Consider the following 26,650-nt stretch of genomic DNA (forward strand, 5'->3'; position numbering starts at 1 on the left):
TTATCTATTTCACTTGCTTTGGCAAGTGAAATCCCTGTGAATTGAATTGAATTGAGAGACAGCGACAGAGAGAGAGAGCGAGAGAGAGAGAGAGAGAGAGAGAGAGAGAGAGAGAGAGAGAGAGAGAGAGAGAGAGAGAGAGAGAGAGAGAGAGAGAGAGAGAGAGAGAGAGAGGAATGCAGAGTGTCTGGTTTCCTCTCTTCTTCCCACTCCACTCCTTTCATATGTCTGAGGATGAATGAAAAACTACAATATCTGCTCACCCTCTCTAACTATCCACATATGCATGCACACACACGCACACACACACACACACACAGTTAAAGTGGTTGACCTGGTTTTACCTTTGTCTACCTCTAATATGTAGAAAGATGCTCACTATTGAGTTTAGCTGCTGTCACCTGATAAAACCACAATACACACTGTGATGTTACATTATTATACATAGACATTACTTTATGATGTGTGCAGTCAGTGTACAACACATGCCAGTATGCTGTGTATGTACCCTAGTTGGTATTAGCATAATTCATTTACCTGGACAGACATTGGTTTCCCAGACAGACAGAACCCTTATTTACCCATTCTTTTGATATTATATAGAGGACACACATGTACAGTAGGATGATGCCTCTACCGAGTGACAGCCAACCAAAGTTAACTTAACTCCCATTACTATTAGCCTCTTACACGAGTTACTCTCATACCTGTGTTAACTTCTTACCTGGGTTCGCTTCTTACCATACACTACCGTTCAAAAGTTTGGGGTCACTTAGATTTCCTTGGAGACTCCGGGATGCTGACCATCTAGGCAGAATTGCAAAGAAAAAGCCATATCTCAGACTGGCCAATAAAAATAAAAGATTAAGATGGGCAAAAGAACACAGAGACTGGACAGAGGAAGATTGGAAAAAAGTGTTATGGGCAGACGAATCGAAGTTTGAGGTGTTCGGATCACAAAGAAGAACATTTGTGAGACGCAGACCAAATGAAAAGATGCTGGAGGAGTGCTTGATGCCATCTATCAAGCATGGTGGAGGCAATGTGATGGTCTGGGGGTGCTTTGGTGGTGGTAAAGTGGGAGATTTGTACAGGGTAAAAGGGATCTTGAAGAAGGAAGGCGATCACTCCATTTTGCAACGCCATGCCATACCCTGTGGACGGCGCTTGATTGGAGCCAATTTCCTCCTACAACAGGACAATGACCCAAAGCACAGCCCCAAACTATGCAATAACTATTTAGGGAAGAAGCAGTCAGCTGGTATTCTGTCTATAATTGGGTGACCAGCACAGTCACCAGATCTCTCAACCCTATTGAGCTGTTGTGGGAGCAGCTTGACCGTATGGTACGTAAGAAGTGCCCATCAAGCCAATCCAACTTGTGGGAGGTGCTTCAGGAAGCATGGGGTGAATCTCTTCAGATTACCTCAACAAATTGACAACTAGAATGCCAAAGGTCTGCAAAGCTGTAATTGCTGCAAATGGAGGATTCTTGGAGGAAAGCAAAGTTTGAAGGACACAATTATTATTTCTTTTAAAAATCATTATTTCTAACTTCGTCAATGACTACATTTCCTATTCATTTAGCTATATTTCCTATTCAAACTAATTTCATGTATGTTTTCATGGAAAACAAGGACATTTCTAAGTGACCCCGAACTTTTGAACGGTAGTGTATGTATCCCTGGTTCTATTACAAGTCTAATCCAAGCCGTGTAGCTCAGTTGGTAGCGCATGGCGTTTGCAATGCCATGGTTGTGGGTTCGATTCCCATGTATGCACTCACTAACTGTAAGTCGCTCTGGATAAGAGCGTCTGCTAAATGACTAAAATGCATATGTGTCATGTTTATATCAGAAACCTGCCAGCTTTAACATCACGTTCTAATTCTAAACCACAAGAATGCCGATCTACCATTATTATGACGCAATATTAACACTATCCAATTCTAAAACCGGGCTGTTCTCACAGGAACAATGTTACATTTATCTGAGTCCTGAAGCAGAGAAATACATTTTCTAGTCATGTTTACGGTCATATTTTCTGTTTTCTATCAATATGTTGTGACGGCCATAGGTTCATTATTTACTATGATTCAGGTTTCACTGGCTTTTCTCTCCCTACAGAAATACACACATCAACCCTTAGGGAAACATGTGTGCCTGCGTGTGTGTATGCGTTTGTGTGCGTGAAATATCTATAAGTTATAACTGGGCTATATGAACTAAAAACCATGCTTGTTCTTCCAACATCATTCCCCTTTCCCTCTCATTCTCCATTATGTCGTTTCCTTCCACATCACCCAGGTGAAAACACCTACGGCACAGGTGATTGGAGTAGAGGACACTCCCTCGCTTGAATTGGCTAATGTTTTTGTCAATCATGACTTCCAGGTCTCGCTGGCATACTTCAGCGCAGGTAAAACGACCTGTGAGCCAGTGAGGGATTTGGAATTACCGCGCGCACCTGGACCCAACAACGACGCGCTTATCACGCAACAGTTGTCAAATCTATATGTACTTTACATAAATTATATTTATAAAGGAAGCGTTATTTGAATACGTTTTATCGGAGAGATAACTATGGCAACTAGTATAGGACTGGCCATGAATCCTCCGCACACAGAAGAGAGGGCGGTTTTCACGCAGCTGAAACCTGTGCGGATGTCTGGAGCTGACGGCGCAGAGGACTCGTCGGTGTTTGAGGAAGTGAAACCCGCGGTGAGAATGACATCTTAACCCAGTGGAAGTAGCCCAGGTGCGGCCAGGGGCTCCACCGTATTCCGCCCTTCTCCTGGTTCATATTTTGTAGTCAGTCGAACAGTGGACACTCCCACTCAAGAAATAGCCTCAACGCGTAAAACTGTAGAAATTGATTGTTCCATTTGGGTGTCCCCCGATTTTCTCCAATCACAATAAACCTATTCGTATCATGCATAACAGTGAATAACGTATTTCATTGTTCTTGGGAGAAAGAGCACATGTAGGCCTATTCAATATACAGGATTTTCCATATTCCAAAAAGGTTAGCCTATGGAAAAGCTTATAGCATTGTTACCCACGCGCTACTCGACGCAAGCATGATTCCATAGCCTACTAATAATGTTGTTGAATAGGCCTACAAATCGATTAGTCTTTTTTCTATCAAAGATTTGTCAGTCCTTTCATTATAAATTCATATTTTTCGTGCGTTTCATTCGTTTGAAGATTATTTTATGAATAGATGTATTTATTTAGCTGCCACTTTATCGACAACGAAGTGTGCAATAAAACCGAATAGGGTTAAAGTGAGGAATTGTACATAGCTCTGTGGAAAACAGGATCGAACAAGGTGCAAGTAAACTGTATAATATCATTTAACACATCGACGAAATACTTTCTTATGGTTCAAGACAAAACGGATTAATTAAAACCTTAATTTGGTCACGTTTTTCTTATAAATATGTCCATATTATTATTATTATTATTATTATTATTACTAATATTACATGCATTGCAAAATACTCCATGTTCTCACTAGATTCTCACTCATCATATAGTGGGTTCTTTATTGTGAGAATCTGTCTTTCCTGCTGATTTTAAGAGGGTGTGTGTGAGGTGTACCCTTCTGGTGTCGTGTTTTATGTTTCCCCTGTAACATCTGGCTGAATCTCAACCGCTGAACGGGATCTGAGGTTGTCAAGTTACCTTTGATGCTCTGTTTTGGTCAAGGAGATCACTTTGGAATTCACAGCAATTAATTGATGTGGACTTATGTTATCTTATCTATCTATAGCCCCTGGTGTGTTTAACCTAGTTATGATTGTCATTTGACTGTTTTTCTTCATGGTTGGATTTAGGCTAATGATAGATATAATATGAATAGGACCCATTTCCTTTCAGACAATATTGCAATGAAACATTCAAGAAGCATAGTTTTACTTTTTGAAATGGAACTTATGAAGTTGAATAAGTTACTATTCATTATCAGTAATAAACGTGGCACCACTGTATCAACAAGAAAGGACACTGTCATTAGGCTAGTTCCTCTAATATATGCACACATTCCCAATAGGACAGGGCACTGGGTTCATATGAACTAAATATAGGGTCGTTTTGCCTCAGAGACATGTCTTTGTGTCATATAGGAGTTGATGCTTTAAAGCAGTCTAACGATGGTGCCTTCCCTGCACTGAAGATTTGTAAATGTTTTTTCCTCAGCTGTTAATGTTCCTTGGAGAAATCTTGCCCGATAAATAACTTTTGAGTTAAGTGTGGGGTTGTTGAAGTGGCATCTATGATTCTTCAGAATTCTAAAAGGTTCTTGAAATGTATGTGTCCCTTTCATAGCACACAGCAAATTGGTCAGTGTTAACTAAATCAAATCAAATCAAATGTTATTTGTCACATGCTTCGTAAACAACAGGTGTAGACTAAACTGGAACAACTATTTAAGTAACGGGTAGAATGAGTCCAAGTAATCGTTTAGAAAAATGTATGTTATTTATATGTGAGTAGCATAAGATTAATTAATCAATAAATGTTAGTGTTAATAACCAGAGTTGAACCAAAACCACGCCCATCATTATCATATTTCCCAGCATGCTCTGTTGCAGGATGATTTTTAGAATTGTTTGATTTTTATCTATGTTTTTGCATGTACATTTATTGATTAATTAATCTTATGCTACTCACATATAAATAACATACATTTTTCTAAACTATTACTTGGACTCATTCTACCCGTTACTGAAATAGTTATTCCAGTTTAGATGTTTAAGGTAGTCTCATATCTTAGTCTTCCTAACCCTGGCAGTCATTAAAAAAAAATCTAAATGTTGGATATCCCTACTCTGGCTGGATTCCAATAGGAATTACACATCGCTTTACGAACCAGCATAATGTGACTTGCAGGCCTGATGGGGCCTGTAAACTATGAGTTTCAGGCCACTGTATTAGGGTAAAACTAGGCCCTCAAAAGAAGGTTTTATGAAGTATGTATTGTATTGTCTTACGGAATTTCATTTTATTGACAACATATTCACTTAGGATTTCATTTGGTGAAGGCCACAGGACTGAACATGAATTAATGCAACAACCATGTCTCTGTCACTAGCAAACACAGTCATGGGTGGTACTGGTAACTCAAAAATTCACTCGAAGGCACCCTGGGAAATATGCAAATAAGGCGTAAAACCCTACAGCAGGGCTATTAAAATCTGGTCCTGGAGGGCTGAATTATTTATGGTTTGGGATTTTTGTATGGTTCTTCAAAGAACCATCCCATTCATGGTTCTTCAGAGACCCTAAAATGGTTCAGCTTTGGCATCGCTCTGAAGAACCTTATTTGGTTCCAACTTGCGCCTTAATTTTTAAGAGTATGGCCATGCCTGTCGTGACAGCAGTATGCAGTTAGACCTGTCTGTACAGGGACCTTCTCTATGGGGCTGCTAGGCTGCTCCATTTTGTTTGTCCTGCCACATATACCAAACTTGCCAATTGCTATCATGAAAGAGGATCACAATGGAAATAAGTTGTAGACTTTTTTGTGTTTATCCTCAATGATTCTTAATCATTTTGTATGTGTACCTTGTTTTAAATGATCAAATAAACTAAACTAAAAAAAAACGTATCCCTAATCTATCTCCATACTGCTTGGGGCAGGAGGTGGGTGATACAATATCAAGCCAGGGAAAGTAACTGCAGGCCAGGGTAGAAAGGCTGATGGATGATCCTATGTTTCTCTGTAGTTGGCTACTGTTGTGAAACTCCAGTCACTGTGGTTGAATGCATTTGGGAAGATTTTGCTCGAGTCGAAATGGTATTCCAATGACCTTATCTGATGTAATGAAGCACTGTAGTTTCATTGTGTTACATTGTCTATGGTTGCACTGACGCCATTTAGTTACATGGGATTTGTAGATACAGTGGGGAAAAAAAGTATTTAGTCAGCCACCAATTGTGCAAGTTCTCCCACTTAAAAAGATGAGAGAGGCCTGTAAGTTTCATCATAGGTACACGTCAACAATGACAGACAAATTTAGAAAAAAAAATCCAGAAAATCACATTGTAGGATTTTTAATGAATTTATTTGCAAATTATGGTGGAAAATAAGTATTTGGTCACCTACAAACAAGCAAGATTTCTGGCTCTCACAGACCTGTAACTTCTACTTTAAGAGGCTCCTCTGTCCTCCACTCGTTACCTGTACTAATGACACCTGTTTGAACTTGTTATCAGTATAAAAGACACCTGTCCACAACCTCAAACAGTCACACTCCAAACTCCACTATGGCCAAGACCAAAGAGCTGACAAAGGACACCAGAAACAAAATTGTAGACCTGCACCAGGCTGGGAAGACTGAATCTGCAATAGGTAAGCAGCTTGGTTTGAAGAAATCAACTGTGGGAGCAATTTTTAGGAAATGGAAGACATACAAGACCACTGATAATCTCCCTCGATCTGGGGCTCCACGCAAGATCTCACCCTGTGGGGTCAAAATGATCACAAGAACGGTGAGCAAAAATCCCAGAACCACACGGATGGACCTAGTGAATGACCTGCAGAGAGCTGGGACCAAAGTAACAAAGCCTACCATCAGTAACACACTACGCCGCCAGGGACTCAAATCCTGCAGTGCAAGACGTGTCCCCCTGCTTAAGCAAGTACATGTCCAGGCCCGTCTGAAGTTTGCTAGAGTGCATTTGGATGATCCAGAAGAGGATTGGGAGAATGTCATATGGTCAGATGAAACCAAAATAGAACTTTTTGGTAAAAACTCAACTCGTCTTGTTTGGAGGACAAAGAATGCTGAGTTGCATCCAAAGAACACCATACCTACTGTGAAGCATGGGGGTGGAAACATCATGCTTTGGGGCTGTTTTTCTGCAAAGGGACCAGGACGACTGATCCGTGTAAAGGAAAGAATGAATGGGGCCATGTATCGTGAAATTTTGAGTGAAAACCTCCTTCCATCAGCAAGGGCATTGAAGATGAAACGTGGCTGGGTCTTTCAGCATGACAATGATCCCAAACACACCGCCCGGGCAACGAAGGAGTGGCTTCGTAAGAAGCATTTCAAGGTCCTGGAGTGGCCTAGCCAGTCTCCAGATCTCAACCCCATAGAAAATCTTTGGAGGGAGTTGAAAGTCCGTGTTGCCCAGTGACAGCCCCAAAACATCACTGCTCTAGAGGAGATCTGCATGGAGGAATGGGCCAAAATACCAGCAACAGTGTGTGAAAACCTTGTGAAGACTTACAGAAAACGTTTGACCTGTGTCATTGCCAACAAAGGGTATATAACAAAGTATTGAGAAACTTTTGTTATTGACCAAATACTTATTTTCCACCATAATTTGCAAATAAATTCATTAAAAATCCTACAATGTGATTTTCTGGAAAAAAAATTCTCATTTTGTCTGTCATAGTTGACGTGTACCTATGATGAAAATTACAGGCCTCTCTCATCTTTTTAAGTGGGAGAACTTGCACAATTGGTGGCTGACTAAATACTTTTTTCCCCCACTGTATATTGGTGTAGTTACCTGTAACTGCATTGTAATTACAGAGGAATTAAGGAACATTTGAGGCAGAATTTAGACGTATCTTTCTTCATTCCCCTAGGTTGTTTTAGGCCAGAGTCAGACTTAAACAGGTCACTTTTGAGACAGAATTTAGAAGAAAAAAATTCAGATATACTTTCATGCAGTCTGGTAATCCATAGCTGAAGGCCTGCAGTCAGTGGGGTTTAGTTTGACTAGTCATTTGACTGCTAATGCAACACAGCCCATTTGCATCGGGTCTACAGGTCTGCCCCATTCTCCAACAGTCATCTCTGGCACACATCCATATAACTACACTAGCTACTGAAAGGAAACCAAAAGTGTTTGGAGGGAACGGTATATTACCTTTTAAATGATTCTGTTTCATTCATAGATACATTTATGTTTTTTTGTGTGTGTTGTATATATTCTATCAGTCAGAATCTTAAGAAGTGGCCATTTTATTTTGAGCAGGAGATTTGTGCTGTCTCATTGAGATGAGAGGTGAGTTGTATTTTGTGTAAACAAAGCACCAGTGAGTTGCACCAACAGGGGTGATGCTAGGTGTGTCTCCCCACGAACAGCCATTCAGTGGTACACTCCACTTCCTTATCATCACGGTGAGATACAGATCACGCTTGCTGTAGTAAGTAGACTAGATGCTTGATACTAGACATGATAGACTTACAGTACCTACCGCACTGCATCGACTTTACTGTGACCACGTTGAACACTTGTTAGAATGCTTGTTGAAAGCTTTTAGTTTCCCCAGTGTTCTCGTGTTTGCTTAGTATTTAAAGATACATTTTTCTCCTTGCTATTCTCTTTGCGTAAAATGTAGTTTGGTTAACTGATTGATTCTAATGATGTGTGTTTCAAGCCTGCTGTGGCATCCTTCTCTAAAACCCATTGAATCCTTTGTGGCTGTATGAAGGTTTACAGTGTAGACAGGATAAGGACTCACTCCTCTCTATGTATGTGGTATCATCCCTGTCAATAATCAGACTGTATATGGCCAGACTACGCTACACTACCAGTCGAACTCTGTGGCCAGACTACACGTCATTACCAGTCACATATTCATACTCATACATGCTTTGACTTTCTTTGACCAGACTGTATGTCACCACCAGTCAGCTGTCTAAGTCAGGGTTTCAGGCACATATAATTTTTTGTTTGTTGCCCTAGCACCTCACAGCTTATTCAAATTATCATAGCTTGACGATGAATCAGCTGTGTAGTGGTCAGCAACACTCATATGACACTACATTGTTTTTCACAAACCAAGATGACTGATTGCCCTCAAATTGACGGTCCTAGAAATGCCAGAACAACCCGTATTATCATCATGCCAGTAGCCATAAAACATCCTTTCGGTCTCAAAGGTTCAGTCTCTCTCTCTCTCTCTCTCTCTCTCTCTCTCTCTCTCTCTCTCTCTCTCTCTCTCTCTCTCTCTCTCTCTCTCTCTCTCTCTCTCTCTCTCTCTCTCTCTCTCTCTCTCTCTCTCTCTCTCTCTCTGTCTGTCTATCTCTCTCTCTCTCTCTCTCTCTCTCTCTCTCGCGCTCTTTCTGTCTGTCTCTCTATGTGTGTGTGTACGCCATGGCGTTAGCAGACAACACAAGGGGGGCTATCAGTCATCGTTTATGGAGATGATCCCAGAAAACACACACACACACACACACACACACACACACACACACACACACACACACACACACACACACACACACACACACCATTTCCAAGCATTCCAGAGAGCCAAAAAGGATAATTAGTGAGGAGACAGGACCTTGTGTTTTGTCATAAGGAGAGAAAGGTCTGTGGGATATCCCTGACCCCTGACCTTTGAGCAGGTAAGGAGGAGGCGGAGGAGGAGTGAGGAAGATGATGGTCTATTGGCCTTAAAGTTTGACTTCAAATGCTAAAGTGCTACTGGTAACATGGAGGAGTTGGTGCCCAATTTGGGGGCCACAAGGAACACTTGAGTGGTGTTGTTGGATGCTGATTTGGATGTTAGTTGCAGATAGATTTGTATGGCTAACCATGGTCTGAAAGGAATTTGTACTGCATTATCGTATTGGTGGACAGCATAGTTGCTATAGTTACTCATAGTTCACCTTGGTGACTTGGTATGAAATGTGACATTAGTCATCTTTCATTGCACAGTATTGTACTCAAATATTGTGCATGATTGACTTGGCTGGTATCTTGACTTTAGTTTAATATCTAAACTAAATATCTGAACTCAAAATCACAGTCATGGTCATGGTCATGGACCAGAAGTGTGGAAACCCCCCTGGTGGAATCCCAAATGGCACCCTATATTCCCTACCTATGGGCCCTGGACAAAAGTAGTGTACTATGTAGGGAATAGGGGGACTTTTGGGACGCAGACTCTGACTCTACCCCATAACCCAGAATAGAGCTGATAAGAAGTTGGCTATTTTCTTCTCTTCTCTTCTCTGTTATCTGGGCTTTGGCATGTAGCAGTTGTATGGTCTACAATCATTAACAGACACAGTCTTGGGGCAGGGTTCAGTGGCACTCCATTCTTCTTCTGATACAAAGGGGATAGACAGGGGAGGGGGAAAGAGGGGGATAAGGGGGAGATGGGTAAGTGTAGAAGGAGAGGAACCAGGGTTGTGTTCATTAGGACACACAGCAGAAAAAGTTTTAAAACATTTTGCAACAGAAAATGAAAATGAGCGTTTCTTATTGTAGTCCTTCCCTATTTCAGTATGTTTTATTCCATTTGTTGCCTAATGAACAGGATCCAGGGCACTCAGGCCAAGTAGAGGCTGCTGAGGGGAGGACGACTCATAATAATGGCTGGAACAGAGCAAATGAAATGGTATCAAACACATGGAAACCATCTATTTGATACCATTACACCCATTTCGCTCCAGCTATTACCACGAGCCTGCTCTCCCCAATGAACGTGCCACCAACCTCCTGTGCTCAGGCCAGAGGGGGGACACTGCCAAGGGCGCTGGGTTAGCCTGCCTGCCAGCACCCGAATAACACAAGACCCGTTTGTGCCCTGTCCTGAAAGCAGCAGCTTCATACAGGAGGAGCTCACAATACAAATAAAAATAAGCCATTTTCCAGTTAAATACTTGGTTTTAATTTCAGTTTCACTCCCTGGTCAGATTGCACTGATGGCAGAAGGGGCTGTGGGGCAGAGGTGCTTGAGAGAGACGGTGGGGTTCACTAGTGGTAAATGGCCCATTATATTCTGGAGGCACACACACAGACACACACTCACACACAGACACACCCTCACACACAGACACACACTCACACACAGGTTGAAGTGCCCATAAAGCGATAGCCCTTCAAGAGTTTGTGTATAAAAACACGTCAACACAGGGGTTGCTAGGGAAGAGATTGGGAAATATATATAATACAGCCAGTGTTGACATAGCTGGCACTTCAAATAGCCGTGGAGGTATAATAGGCCTGATGAAATGTCCTCTCCCCTCCATTGTACCTGCTGTTGAGTTAGCCATTATGTACAGCTGGATAGAGCCTCAATATATCAACAGCTCATTGAATCATTTGTACACAACCAATTGGCTGGGCTTTTCCTTGGATTGGCTCTTTGTGCTCCAGTGTTTGGCCTCAGTAAACCACAGAACCAACAGTGGTGTGTTTGAGTTGCAGCAGATTTGATTTAGGCTACAGTTCTTTACTTAGCTGGTATTCATTTAGAACTTTCCTAGTAAAATAGTAATAGCTTAATAAGTCCTATTTTTGCTTCTTAGGATTCATTTGAACAAGCCCTTAGGTACAACATCGTTTCTAAATGAAAAGCTAGTTAATCATCTATAGTTACAATGGGCTGATGGTTTAGTGTGGAGAACTTTCAGTTTTTCTATTTTATTTATCATCTCTCTCTTCTCTCTCTTCCTCCCTCTCCCTCTGATATCTGATATGATCTAGCTGTCTCATGACATCTCTGGTAGAATCCAATTATTTCTCTCTGTTCTATTTATAGCTGCCAGTGGAGGTGGTGTAGTGTTTTGTGTTTGCTCCTTCTTTCTCATGCACTCACCTTTGTTTTGGCTGTGTGTTTACCTAGCTAGCACTGCACCCTGCACAGACAGATCCTGTAGGGCAGGCAGAAGACTAAGTAAGCCATGTGCACCTCTATAGGAGGGAGGGACGGTGTGATAGTTCACACAGACAGGGCTGGGCCTCAACAATCCCTCTCTGGTAGTTACAGTGCAATTGTTTCTGGTGGCTTTTCTGCGTGAAAGGATAAACCCCATGCATTGTGTCTACTTTTAAATGTTTTCCCGTTTGAAGTTACCTCGTAGCAGCACACATTTAAGGCTTTCCCTACATCTCACCCTCCCTCCATAGAACCCCCTCTTCCTCTGATTCTTCCATGGCGGTGAGCTCCATTGGTAGGGTGGAATGTGAGGAATGAAAGGGGGAGGAAGGGAGGTTGGATGCAGGGAGAAAGAGAGTCCTGGTACCACCAGTTCTCCTGGCGTCTGTCTCTAACTGACATTCCCCAAACAGACTGACAACCATTAGAGACAGAAACCCCCTCCATAGGTTATGTACCTGTGCTATGTCACTTCCACCTTTATACCAACACAATCCCACATAGTGACAGAATCAATCAAAAGCAACTACAGGTTTAGCTGAGAGGGTTTTAAAGAAATTGAATGAAAAAGTGAATTCGTACCCCAACAAGAGACTCCTCCTAGATGCACGAGTGCCTACCTGTTCAACTTTGGCTCTGTTATGGAACACCGCTCACTCTCTCTTCCCTCTCTCTCTCTAGATCCGGTTGGAGATGGAGAAATACCTCTCCCAGACCCCAGGCAGCCCCCTCATTCCTCCCTCCATGGCCCCCACAGACAAGAAGAACCGTAGAGAGAGCGCCTCATTGGTTGACGAGTACTTCTCAGAGGAGAAGCCCAACACAGCTCCATACAGCGTCAACATCAACCTCATCCTCCCCAACACCACCCACCTCCGCACTGGTCTGTACCGGCCCAACAAGCCTAACCAGCAGCACCACCAGTCCCACCAAAATCACCTACTCCAACACATCAAGACAGAGCCGGGTGTGGATGTGCCAGTGCCCTGCTCCATCCAGACCATCCAGACCTTGCCTGACTTCACGTCTGTCTTCAGCATGCCCCAGACCGTCAACACCATGTTTATCAAACCCGACATGGCCGCCGGTGGCCACCCAGTTTCAGACACACACACAGAGCTGTACATTGGCCCCCAGAAACCACAGGTCTACCAGATGCCTGTTCCTGTCAGTGGATCTGACCTCACAATGACCCTTTCCCACAGCAGCCAACCAGGGACCGGCGGAGCTGGCAACGGTAGAACCATGCTCAACCTGAACAGCGTCTCCTTGACGACAGTGGGTCACGGCGGTGGTGACTCGTCGTTTGCGATGCCGGAGCATTTCTACCACCACCACACCACCGCATCGCCCCAGTCCCAGCCCCACAGCCTGCCTCCCTCACCCCCCAACTCCCAGCCGGGTAGTCCTGAGAACCAGGCAGAGCTGCTCACCCCTCCTCCCCCCTACCAGGCCTCCACAAGGCTGGGGTTGAAGGTCACCCAGATGTCCCACCACTCCATGCTTATGGCCCACGGACAGGGGGTGCTGACGGGACCCAGGTACAACCGACGGAATAACCCAGAGCTGGAGAAGAGACGGATCCACTTCTGTGACTTCCCAGGTGAGCCCCCTGATACTGGATGGATGGAAAGGAAAGGAAAGGAAAGGGGGATACTGGATGAATGAATGAATGACTGCTCCCAATGTGCCCTTTTGGTCATTGAAAGAGATACTTTGCAAAAGGCTCATGTGCTTAAGACTAAACCGTGTTTGGTCACAGATACAGGAGATGAGTTTCATGATTCTGTTAGTTTGCTTACCGAGACATGGTCAAATTAAATACCGTAGAAGTCAATGTTGAATACTGCTCCATTGTCAGTGCAGTGATACTAACATCTCTTTTCCCTTGTAGGCTGCACCAAGGTTTACACAAAGAGCTCTCACTTGAAAGCACACCAAAGGACACACACAGGTAAGAAAGAGTAACTTCCACTATACACTTACACAAATAGAAACACACACACAGAGACATACACATCATGGAGGCACTATGGACGGAGGAAAGAAGAGAGACAGATGGGGAAAAAGAGAAGGAAAGAGAGCGATGGTGGGGAGGGTGTTATAAACTCTCCTAACAGATTTTTTCTTATTGTGTTAATGCATGCCCATACAAGCCCTACCAGGTTTCCCCCAGCCCAGAGAAAGAGAGAGGAATGAATGAAGGGAGGGAGGAAACACACAGTCGTGGTGGACTGGGCCAAAACCTGTTCCTCCTGCTTTTCACTCCCTATTCAGAGGAAAGAGTGGAGGAGGAGGGAGGAGGGAGAAAAGGGGGGAGGGAGCTGGGATAACAAAAAGAGAGAAGCAGTCACTTCTGTAAATGGAGACCTCTGGCTGAAAATATTAGGGATTACTCATTCAGAGGATGAGTGACAGAACAGAATGAAGCTACAGTAGAATCTGGAGAAAATATGAAAGAATCTCTTGGATGCCATGATAGAACGTTTCCAAGCTCTGAGTAGCCTACAATCTGATTTCACTCTAAGTCATCCAACCAGTCAATGATAGACCTGGGGCCATATGGCAGGTCTATCCTAAATCAGCACTCCTACTCTGAGACTCCTGATACATACGGGCCCCAGGTCGCTCACATGTCTTGGGAACTACTAACATATGTCAGGTGAAGTCTAGATACTTAACCATATGGCCTCTTCTTTGTTAATATTTTATTTTCAAATATGGCCTATTGTGTGTGTGTGTGTGTGACTGAGGCATACCTGGCTGTTCACCATGTACAGATGTCTCTTTTGTCTCTTGAGATATTTCCTGCTGCATTTACCCACTTCATAAGTATCTACTGTATTTTAGTCAAGGTCTATCCTATATAGCTACTGCTGTACACACCTGTTCTATTCATATACAGCCCATAATGTCTATACACACCATTGTATACATACACTGCCTTTGGAAAGTATTCAGACCCCTTGACTTTCTCCACATTTTGTTGCGTTACAGCCTTATTCTAAAATGATTAAATAAAACATTTTCCTCAGCAATCTACACACAATACCCCATAATGACAAAGCGAAAACGTTTTTTGTGTGTGTGTGCAAATTTAAAAAACGGAAATACCTTATTTACATAGGTATTCAGACCCTTTGCTCTGAGACTCAAAAGTGAGCTCAGGTGCATCCTGTTTCCATTGATCATCATTTGATGTTTCTACAACTTGATTGGAGTACACCTGTGGTAAATTCACCATCGATATAAGGTCCACCAGTTGACAGTGCATGTCAGAGCAAAAACCAAGCCATGAGGTCGAAGGAATTGTCCACAGAGCTCCGAGACAGGACTGTGTCGAGGCACAGATCTGGGGAAGGGTACCAAAAAATGTCTGCTGCATTAAAGGTCCACAAGAACACAGTGGCCTTCATCATTCTTAAATGGAAGAAGTTTGGAATCACCAAGACTCTTCCTAGAGCTGGCCGCCCGGCCAAACTGAGCAATCGGTGGAGAAGGGCCTTGGTCAGGGAGGTGACCAAGAACCCAATGGTCACTCTGACAGAGCTCTAGAGTTCCTCTGTGGAGATGGGAGAACCTTCCAGAAGGACAACCATCTCTGCAGCACTCCACCAATCAGGCCTTTATGGTAGATTGGCCAGATGGAAGCGACTCCTCAGTAAAAGGCACATGACAGCCCGCCTGGAGTTTGCCAAAAGGCACCTAAAGACTATCAAACCTTGAGAAACAAGATTCTCTGATCTGATGAAACCAAGATTGAACTCTTTGGCCTGACTGCCAAGTGTCACCTCTGGAGGAAACCTGGCACCATCCCTACGGTGAAGCATGGTGGTGGCATCATGCTGTGGGGATGTTTTTCAGCGGCAGGGACTGGGAGACTAGTCAGGATCAAGGCAAAGATGAACGGAGCAAAGTACAGAGAGATCCTTGATGAAAACCTGCTCCAGAGCGCTCAGGACCTAAGACTGGGGCGAAGGTTCACCTTCCAACAGGACAATGACCCTAAGCACACAGCCAAGACAACGCAGGAGTGGCTTCAGGACAAGTCTCTGAATGTCCTTGAGTGGCCCAGCCAGAGCCCAGACTTGAACCCGATCAAACATCTCTGGAGAGACCTGAAAATAGCTGTGCAGCAACGCTCCCCATCCAACCTCAGAACTTGAGAGGATCTGCAGAGAAGAACGGGAGAAACTCCCCAAATACAGGTGTGCTAAGCTTGTAGCGTCATACCCAAGAAGACTCGAGGCTGTAATAGCTGCCTAAGGTTTCAACAAAGTACTGAGTAAAGGGTCTGAATACTTATGTAAATGTGATATTTCCATTTATTTTATTTTAATAAAACCTGTTTTTGCTTTGTCATTATGGGGTATTGTTTGTAGATTGATGAGGGGGAAAAACAATTGAATCCATTTTAGAATAAGGCTGTAACGTAACAAAATGTGGAAAAAGTCAAGGGGCCTGAATACTTTCTGAATGCACTGTATCAGGCTGATGAGGCCCCCTGCCCTCTTGACAAACAGAAACAGTTGATAAAGCTAAGAGGCTCACAAAGGATGTCCTGTGGATGGTTTATGGGCTTCACAGAGAGTTGGGACTGTTTGCTGTCTTTCAGTAAAATCATGTAGGCACCATCATAAAACAGACAATGGCCCTTCAGGAGAGAAGAGTGTGCTTGTGTGTGTTCTACGTGCGTGCGTGTGACGTGCGTGCTTGTGTGTTAGGCTGATAAAAACTAAACCGTTGCACAACTACCACCTGACCAAATAGCTCAAGTGTATTATTGTGATGCTGTTAGTTGAACAGCTCTCTTATCTAGACCTCAGCAACATTCACAGCATCACAGCCCTAACCTGTGGTTTGGAGAACAACCAATTGCACCTGACCCTCTGTTAGCTTGATTAGGGATCAAATCAGATAACGTGTGCATCTCAAATGGCACCGTATTCCCTATATAGTGCAATACTTTTGACCAAAGCCCTATGGGGCCTTTTCAAAAGTAATGCACTAAATAGGGAATAGTGTGCCATTTGGGACGCAGTCAACATGTTTGATCTGTGGGCCTGTATGTGCAGGCCTGTCTCATTATATTGTTTACCAATGCCATGATAATGGCAAGGAGGGAGAGGCGATGCTTTTGACCCAGAGATGAGAGCAGAGCTAGACTGAACTCAAATACACCTGCCTGCACTGCTGAAAGACACTAATAACAGCTTGAACTCCCCAAAACACACACACACACACACACACACACGCACAACACACACACATACCTCACCCTCCACCCCTGGCCCCTCTCACCCAATGCCCCCATGACCCTCTGGGCCCCTGCTTCAGTAGTCATTGTCAATTAGCTGTTGTTAATGAGTAATACTCTCTATCTAATCAGTACTAATGGGGTCCTCCCTTAAAACAAAAACATGTGAAATGTGTAGTTGAAATGGCTGTTTTCACAAGTTGAGCTTAAATTATGTTAACACCACTTTTTCTCATGTGAGGAGAATAGCATGTTTTCACCTCACGTGAATTGCAGTTTCACTTATTTGTGAGCCAACCACTGTTGTAGTCCTTCATGGTGTTGCATTGATATACAGATAACTGCCAAAGTAAAGGAAACACCAACCAAGTGTCCTAATAGGGCATTGGGCTACCACGAGCCAGAACAGCTTCAATGCACCTTGACATAGATTCTACAAGTGTCTGGAACTCTATTGGAGGGATGCGACATCATTCTTCCATTAGATATTCCATAATTTGGTGTTTTGTTGATGGTGGTGGAAAACGCTGTCTCAAGCGCCGCTCCAGAATCTCCCATAAGTGTTCAATTGGGTTGAGATGTGGTGACTGAGACGACCATGGTATATGGTTTACATTGTTTTCATGCTCATCAAACCATTCAGTGAACACTCATGCCCTGTGGATGGGGGAATTGTCATCCTACGAGGGCATAGCGATGGTAGCCAAAATATTATTTATTTCATGTGTTTAATGTAATCCAATAAAATGTCTGTCCCTCATTTTAAGGTCAACCCTGTTACGTAAACTGAACTCTCGTTTTAATATGGTGAAACTATTCCTTTTAAAATATTTCTTTCAAAATAAACACTGAACATCTAATAGTCAAATCATAGTGTAAAAGCAGGTGAGCTGGTTCTACTCTTTTTGGCCATTTTCTGGTGTTTTGTGGTGAAAAACTGAACGGGTCGAGCATAACGCATCAACCCTGTTACCCATAGATAGACAGGCTAGAAATATTTTAATTTCATTTTTACCTTAATTCTTTGGGGTGAAGCTTGCATTCAATTGCCCCTCCCTGTTGTACAAAACAAGCTTCCATTCCCCCTGACACAAGGGGTTTTATGGCTGATTTAAGATGAAATCGTTACTTTATTTGGCACTTAAAAGGCACTTAAAATAGTCAATAGAAAATGTGTTTTTATTAAGTTGATTGTGCTCTATCCATCTATCCATCCATGCTGCTTTGGAGTCTTATTTAGAAAGGAATTCATAACTGTAGGGCTATACAGTTGTGTGTCCTTTCAGGCTCTTTCTCTTTCTGTCCCCCTGGGGAAACATTTTATTGTGTGTCAACATCAAAATCTTATCAAAGCTTACATTTAGTATCCAGTCAACATGAGTTTATGCTGAACCCATATAATCCTCTCTGAGTGAATAGCCAGATGTTGGTAGGGGATGTACCTGCTTTAACATGCCCACTGATGTGTGTGTGTGTGTGTGTACAGTGTGTTTGACAGTATGTTTACCACACCCTGTTGAAGACATCACTGCCAACACGGTTGTGAAATAAATGAAAATAGTGATATGAAGAATAGTCTACAACTCTCATCTCTTTCTCAAAACAACTGTACGGTATATTCTGCACTCTCACTCCCTGTCACATTACAGAGTGTCACACATCCCTGTCTTAACAGCCACACAGGCTTCACCAGGTTTTGACATACCCATACTCATCGGACAGACAGTGTATTTAGTCCTCTCTTCCCTCTTCTCTCTCTCTCTCTCTCTCTCTCTCTCTCACTCTCACTCTCTCTCACACTCTCTCTCTTTGTGTTTCAGGAGAGAAACCATACCGTTGCAGCTGGGAGGGCTGCGACTGGCGTTTCGCCCGCTCTGACGAGCTGACGCGACATTACCGTAAACACACGGGAGCCAAGCCCTTCAAGTGTGTGGCCTGCAGTCGTTGTTTCTCCCGTTCAGATCACCTGGCCCTACACATGAAGCGCCACCAGAACTAAACACACACACACACACACACACACACACACACACACACACACACACACACACACACACACACATGCTACGGCCACCTGAAGCATCACCAGAACTGAGGGACACCATCCTGAAGCCCCCAAAATGCATTGCACTGCATGAGGGCCGCGGATGGACTGCCTGACTGACGGACTTATCCTCCTTTTCAAAACTCCTTATCATTAAATATTTTACACCATCTACAATGATACAATGATCAAAATGTCTGCTCCTCACGTCACTACTATCGGGAGGTATGGACTTTCAAAGAAATAGGGGACCAGGATGCCTGCCTCTAATTGCCCCACGTAATAATGGATGCACATTGTATGCCTGTCTGTCTGTATATATAGTTGTGTATAGTGTGTTGTTGTGTGTGTTTTTGAAAAAGCAAAGAATTTATTGACATTTATACTTGACTATCATTTTTTTACACATCTGCAGTTGAGATTTCATACCAATCATTACAATGTTGGATAATACTTTTAAGTCACATGAGCTTCCTTATATGGTATCATATATCTTCCTGACAAATCAACAGACTTGTCTTATGTTCATAATAACTTGTTTCTATTCGGGTGCCTGAGAGCCTGGAGCATTTAGCCATGTTTATTATTATTTCTGTAACCACGGAGACAAACCTCTTTGATAGGGGCTAGCAACAACATTACATTATCTATTTACAGTTTCATCTTATATAGTTTGTTCAACAGTTCATACATGTATTTTAACTTCTTATTTTGATTATTATGTTTTAATGTTAATTAGTCTTGTCCTGCAACCTCACTATTTATGTATAATAATTATTGAGTTGAACTTACTACAGCTCAAAAGACATTAGATAACCACATAAAAAATACATTCAAAAAGTACATTATTTTGAAATTAGAATCGTCCCCATGCAGATTTTGATATTTACAAATCAGTTTTTTTTTATGTATTGTAGCCTGATGAGAGTTTAACTAGTGTGTGTGCCAAACGATTAGAGAACATGTTTCATACAGGTTATCATATTCAAAGATATTGACAGCAGGATATGAGATAATGCCCAACCCCTCCATGGAAATGTCACTTTTATTACACTATTAGTCACAATAATAATAATAATAATAATGTTGGATGGACAATTTTTTAAATGTTTTTTAAACATGATGGTACATACAGTACATTTATACATATCGGTCAAAGCAGTGGACATACATTTAGGCGTGGTTTCCCGGATACATATTAAGCCTAATTCTGGACTAAAAAGCAAACTAAATGGAGAATCTCCATCGGTGTCCAGGGAACTTTCCCTTTATGCTGTCAGTTGTTTTTACCTGCCAGATATGATTGGCTGACCTTTGGCCTTTGATAGTTGTAAGGGATGGTAACTGTTCACCCTAAATTGCCCTTATACCTATGTAATAACAGTAGTAAATGGTTTAGATCATATCAGTTTGGGCAAATCCCCCAGTTGGTTTTATACTCTGTGTCTGTTATTCTGTCTTTATGAATGGAATCTGCCTCTCCTCTGTTATGATCTTATCAATGTTTAGACCATTAAGCATTCTTCCAGTTTATACCATAAAATCCATTATTCTAGCCAGTACTGTAGGCTACCTATCTATAGCGTTCCCACTAGGACTGAGTTTCTGTACCTATGTTGAACACGGAGGGACGAATTCCTGCCCCCCTAGTGGATGTACACTACACAAGGCGGACTTCCTCTCTGGGTGGAACGCAACGACGATGTGGACAAAAGTGTGCGCTGCCCCCAAAAAACAGACTCAGTCCTTGCACATGCATGCATGTCGAACGACAGAGTGAACCTTGTAGCAACCTTAAGCCTAGTCCTAGACTAAAAAGCACTTTCAATGGAGGTTCTTCATAAAGCAAGGTTTTTTAACTGAGGACTCGGAGTAGGCTTAATCTGGGTCTGTGAAACCATCTAGGAGTGTTCAACACTTATGATATGCCACTAAATGATACATTTTGGTCTTTCTGACAGAGAAACTGTTTTGTTTTAACTCACTGAATGACTAAAGCACTTCCTTCACTCTAGGAACAAGTTCTCTGTGTTCATTTCCTTCAATGAGAGGGAGGTATGACGAATCACTGTATATACTGTAGTTTTGAAGAGAAGACTTATGTTGTAAATATGTTTTTTTTCTCTAATATTGATGCTTTTTGCTATGAACAAAAGGGGATTTTAGGTTGGTTTTTTTAATGGCTGGTTATTAATTTTGACACTTATTGTGTGTACGGTATGCAGTGGAATCAGTTCTGTACAAATTTGAAATAACAACTTTTTTGTGTATTTTATTAGTTTTTTGTTTGTGTGAAATCCTGAAAATGAATAAAGAGATTACAACTAGATACAGTATGTATTTTTGTTGATATTTTGAGGTGGGCCTTTCTTTAATTTTTTATGCTAGGTATGACTTGATGTTCGTTATCTTAGAGTTATCTGCGATGAGATAGGCGGAGTGACTATCAGTAACATTCACATGCAATTATTGGCAGCATCCAAACCTGATAAATATATATATATAGTTTCCTGATATTTCTTATATCTCTCAGATACATTAGGACATACACTTCAGAACAAACTTCCTTTAGGTTTATTTTGGGACTATCTGTTGTTCCATGTAGTGAATCTGTTATTCAGTGTGTTTCTATTGGTTAATATCAGTAATGCCAAATTCAATGTTTCATCCAATATTTGTTTGATATACTGTACCAGTCAAAAGGTTGGACACACCTACTCATTCCAGGGTTTTTCTTTATTTTTACTATTTTCTACATTGTAGAATAATAGTGAAGACATCAACACTATGAAATAAAATAACACACATGGAATCATGTAGTAACCAAAAAAGTGTTAAACAAATCAAAATATATTTTATATTTGAGATTCTTCAAATAGCCACCCTTTGCCTTGATGACAGCTTTGCACACTCTTGGCATTCTCTCAACCAGCTTCATGAGGTAGTCACCTGGAATGCATTTCAATTAACAGGTGTGCCTTCTTAAAAGTTAATTTGTGGAATTTCTTTCCTTCTTAACGCGATTGAGCCAATCAGTTGTGTTGTGACAAGGTAGATACAGAAGATAGCCCTATTTGGTAAAATACCAAGTCCATATTATGGCAAGAACAGCTCAAATAAGCAAAGAGAAACGACAGTCCATCAATACTTTAAGACAGGAAGGTCAGTCAATACGGAACATTTCAAGAACTTTGACACCAATAATAAGAAGATACCTACTTGGGCAAAGAAAAACAAGCAATGGACATTAGACCGGTGGAAATGTGTCCTTTGGTCTGGAGTCCAAATTTGAGATTTCTGGTTCCAACCGCCGTGGCTTGTGTATTTCCCACCGTAAAGCATGGAGGAGGAGGTGTTATGGTGAAGGGGTGCTTTGCTGGTGACACTGTCTATGATTTATTTAGAATTCAATGCACACTTAACCAGCATGGCTGGCACATCATTCTACAGTGCTATGCCATCCCATCTGGTTTGGGCTTAGTGGGACTATCATTTGTTTTTCAACAGGACAATGACCCAACACACCTACAGGCTGTGTAAGGGATATTTTACCAAGAAGGAGAGTGATGGAGTGCTGCATCAGATGACCTGGCCTCTACAATCCCCTGACCTCAACCCAATTGAGATGGTTTGGGATGAGTCGGACCCCAGAGTGAATGAAAAGCAGCCAACAAGTTCTCAGCATATGTGGGAACTCCTTCAAGACTGTTGGAAAAGCATTCCAGGTGAAGCTGGTTGATAGAATGCCAAGAGTGTGAAAAGCTGTCATCAAGACAAAGGTTGGCTATTTTGATTTGTTTAACACTTTTCTGTTTACTACATGATTCCATATGTGTTATTTCATACTTTTGATGTCTTCACTATTATTCTACAACCCCACCTCTTTAAGGAATACCTGGGATAGGATAAAGTAATCCTTCTACCCCACCTTACCCCACCCCAAAGAAAGAAAAAATAAAAAACATTGTAAAGTGGTTATCCCACTGACTATAGGGTGAATGCACCAATTTGTAAATCGCTCTGGATAAGAGCGTCTGCTAAATGACGTAAATATAATGTAAAGGTAAAAAATAATAAAACTTGAATGAGTAGCTGTGTCCAAACTTTTGGTAGTGTATATATTATTTTATACCTTAAGGGGGTCTCAAAATTAAAAATGTAATTTCTAAATTTTCCTTCGTATGACCACCTTAAAACAATTCCATATGACAGCTTAGAACCCCTCCTCCGGCTTAGACAGGGCTTAGACTCTAGAGATATTATTAAGAGAAGGTTATTGATGGTTTTTAACTTAAAGGGGTAAAACACAGAGTTAATAATTGTCTCAACATTGACTTTTACACTATTATCGCCCAGGGAGGTTCCAGATTTTTTATTGTCTCTGTCCTGCGTGTTCCAACAGGTGAAAGGAGAGATTGCAAACAGGTCTGTGGAGCTTTGGAACACAAAAGCCCTGAATGAAAAGACTGCAACAGAGGACGAGAGAGCGGAGAACAGACAGAGAGAAAGACAGGAGGGTGGAGTCCCTCCCTTCAGTTAGCTGCTGACATGAAAAATTATAATTATGTTGATGTCAAGACCATTTATAGCAGGGATCCTGAACACGATCACAGGTGATTACCAGAGCCGGGCTACGCCCTGTTGTTAAAGGGAGAGAGTGTGTGTGTGTATATATGTGTGTGTGTGTGTGTGTGTGTGTGTGTGTGTGTGTGTGTGTGTGTGTGTGTGTGTGTGTGTGTGTGTGTGTGTGTGTGTGTGTGTGTGTGTGTGTGTGTGTGTGTGTGTGTGAGCTGTGGAATTGTACAGAAAGACAAATATCTTACGTTTCATTAACCTTAAAAAAAAAAAAAAAAAGAGCACGTAATTGTGTCTCCAGAGCCTTTAGGCCCAAAGTACAGTAAATCTAAGGATTATAGGTTTAAACTTATCTATCATTTGATACATACAGTATCTTCCAAGAAAATAGAGACATTAAAAATGTGTTTATTTTCTCTAGCCTGGTTTCAGATCGGTTTGTACTGTTTTGACAACTCATGTTTGGCATGACAACAACGATAGGAGTTGGCTTTACACCACAAACAGATCTGGGACCAGGCTTTATTTTCTCCAGAAGAAAGGCACTATCTCCCTCCTCACATGGTGTACTTGACTGGAGGCCAGAGGCATGGACAAAAAGCCTACAGGTTTAACTCTGTTCTGTTCATTCCAGAGTTCAGGGTGATTAGCACGGAAGTAAAGACCCATCCAGTTAAAACATGTCTAATTCCTGCACATGACGCCATTCACACACCCTGCAAATCGCATAGAGATCAACTCTCTGGGGAACAGGCACTAAAATGTACTGCAGCTTTCAGAGATACACTTGAAGTCGGAAGTTTACATACACCTTAGCCAAATACATTTAAACTCAGTTTTTCACAATTTCTGACATTTAATCCTACTAAAAAGTCCCTGTCTTAGGTCGGTTAGGATCACCCCTTTATTTTAAGAATGTGAAATGTCAGAATAATAGTAGAGAGAATGATTTATTTCAGCTTTTATTTCTTTCATCTCATTCCCAGTGGGTCAGAAGTTTACATACACTCAATTAGTATTTGGTAGCATTGCCTTTAAAATGTTTAACTTGGGTCAAATGTTTCCGGTAGCCTTCCAGAAGCTTCCCACAATAAGTTGGGTGAATTTTGGCCCATTCCTCCTGACAGAGCTGTTGTAACTGAGTCAGGTTTGTAGGCCTCCTTGCTCGCACATGCTTTTTCAGTTCTGCCCACAGATTTTCTATAGGATTGAGGTCAGGGCTTTGTGATGGCCACTCCAATACCTTGACTTTGTTGTCCTTAAGCCATTTTGCCACAACTTTGGAAGTATGCTTGGGGTCATTGTCCATTTGGAAGACCCATTTGCAACCAAGCTTTAACTTCCTGACTGATGTCTTGAGATGTTGCTTCAATATATCCACATCATTTTCCTTCCTCATGATGCCATCTATTTTGTGAAATGCACCAGTCCCTCCTGCAGCAAAGCACCCCCACAGCATGATGCTGCCACCCCCGTGCTTCACGGTTGGGATGGTGTTCTTCGGCTTGCAAGCCTTCCCCTTTTTCCTCCAAACATAACGATGGTCATTATGGCCAAACAGTTCTATTTTTGTTTCATCAGACCAGAGGACATTTCTCCAAAAGTACGATCTTGTGGTCCTCTGTAGCTCAGCTGGTAGAGCACGGCGCTTGTAACGCCAGGGTAGTGGGTTCGATCCCCGGGACCACCCATACGTAAAAATGTATGCACACATGACTGTAAGTCGCTTTGGATAAAAGCGTCTGCTAAATGGCATATTATTATCTTTGTCCCCATGTGCAGTTGCTAACCATAGTCTGGCTTTTTTATGGCGGTTTTGGAGCAGTGGCTTCTTCCTTGCTGAGCGGCCTTTCAGGTTATGTCAATATAGGACTTGTTTTACTGTGGATATAGATACTTTTGTACCTGTTTCCTCCAGCATCTTCACAAAGTCCTTTGCTGTTGTTCTGGGATTGATTTGCACTTTTCGCACCAAAGTACGTTCATCTCTAGGAGACAGAACGCGTCTCCTTCCTGAGCGGTATGACAGCTATGTGGTCCCATGGTGTTTATACTTGCGTACTATTGTTTGTACAGTTGAACGTGGTACCTTCAGGCATTTGGAAATTGCTCCCAATGATGAATCAGATTTGTGGAGGTCTACAATTTTTTTTCTGAGGTCTTGGCTGATTTCTTTTCATTTTCCTGTGATGTCAAGCAAAGACGCACTGAGTTTGAAGGTAGGCCTTGAAATACATCCACAGGTACACCTCCAATTGTCTCAAATTATGTCAATTAGCCTATCAGAAGCTTCTAAAGCCATGACATCATTTTCTGGAATTTTCCAAGCTGTTTAAAGGCACAGTCAACTTAGTCTATGTAAACTTCTGACTCACTGGAATTGTGATACAGTGAATTATAAGTGAAATAATCTGTCTGTAAACAATTGTTGGAAATATTACTGGTGTCATGCACAAAGTAGATGTCCTAAACGACTTAACAAGAAATTTGTGGAGTGGATGAATAACAAGTTTTAATGACTCCGACCTAAGTGTATGTACACTTCCGACTTCAACTGTAAGTGAGGTAGATATATTGAAGTTAATGCATTCAATATGGAATACTAGAAGTGGAATAAGAATAGAATACTTAAAGGAGAATTAAGGGCATACTGTAGTAGTTCTTCATGCATCACTATGACCAACGTCAGGGTGACTCGGATGCAAGGAATCGTATAACATGTCTTGCTCAAAGATATACACTGCTCAAAAAAATAAAGGGAACACTTAAACAACACAATGTAACTCCAAGTCAATCACACCTCTGTGAAATCAAACTGTCCACTTAGGAAGCAACACTGATTGACAATAAATTTCACATGCTGTTGTGCAAATGGAATAGACAACAGGTGGAAATTATAGGCAATTAGCAAGACACCTCCAATAAAGGACTGGTTTTGCAGGTGGTGACCACAGACCACTTCTCAGTTCCTATGCTTCCTGGCTGATGTTTTGGTCACTTTTGAATGCTGGCGGTGCTTTCACTCTAGTGGTAGCATGAGACGGAGTCTACAACCCACACAAGTGGCTCAGGTAGTGCAGCTCATCCAGGATGGCACATCAATGTGAGCTGTGGCAAGAAGGTTTGCTGTGTCTGTCAGC

At 42.1% G+C, this 26,650-nt stretch overlaps 1 protein-coding gene across 1 annotated transcript; it reads left to right on the plus strand.

Moving 5' to 3' along the window:
- Nucleotides 1-2,452: 2,452 nt before the first annotated feature.
- klf5l (Kruppel-like factor 5 like) lies at nt 2,453-21,264 on the plus strand. Its single transcript, XM_041894570.2, has 4 exons — nt 2,453-2,720; nt 12,316-13,237; nt 13,529-13,588; nt 18,712-21,264. Exons 1-4 carry the CDS (start codon nt 2,583-2,585, stop codon nt 18,888-18,890), a joined length of 1,299 nt encoding a protein of 432 aa, XP_041750504.1. The 5' UTR covers nt 2,453-2,582; the 3' UTR covers nt 18,891-21,264.
- The last annotated feature ends 5,386 nt before the right edge of the window (nt 21,265-26,650 follow it).

This window comes from Coregonus clupeaformis, chromosome 13, assembly GCF_020615455.1.
Source record: "Coregonus clupeaformis isolate EN_2021a chromosome 13, ASM2061545v1, whole genome shotgun sequence".
NCBI lineage: Eukaryota > Metazoa > Chordata > Actinopteri > Salmoniformes > Salmonidae > Coregonus > Coregonus clupeaformis.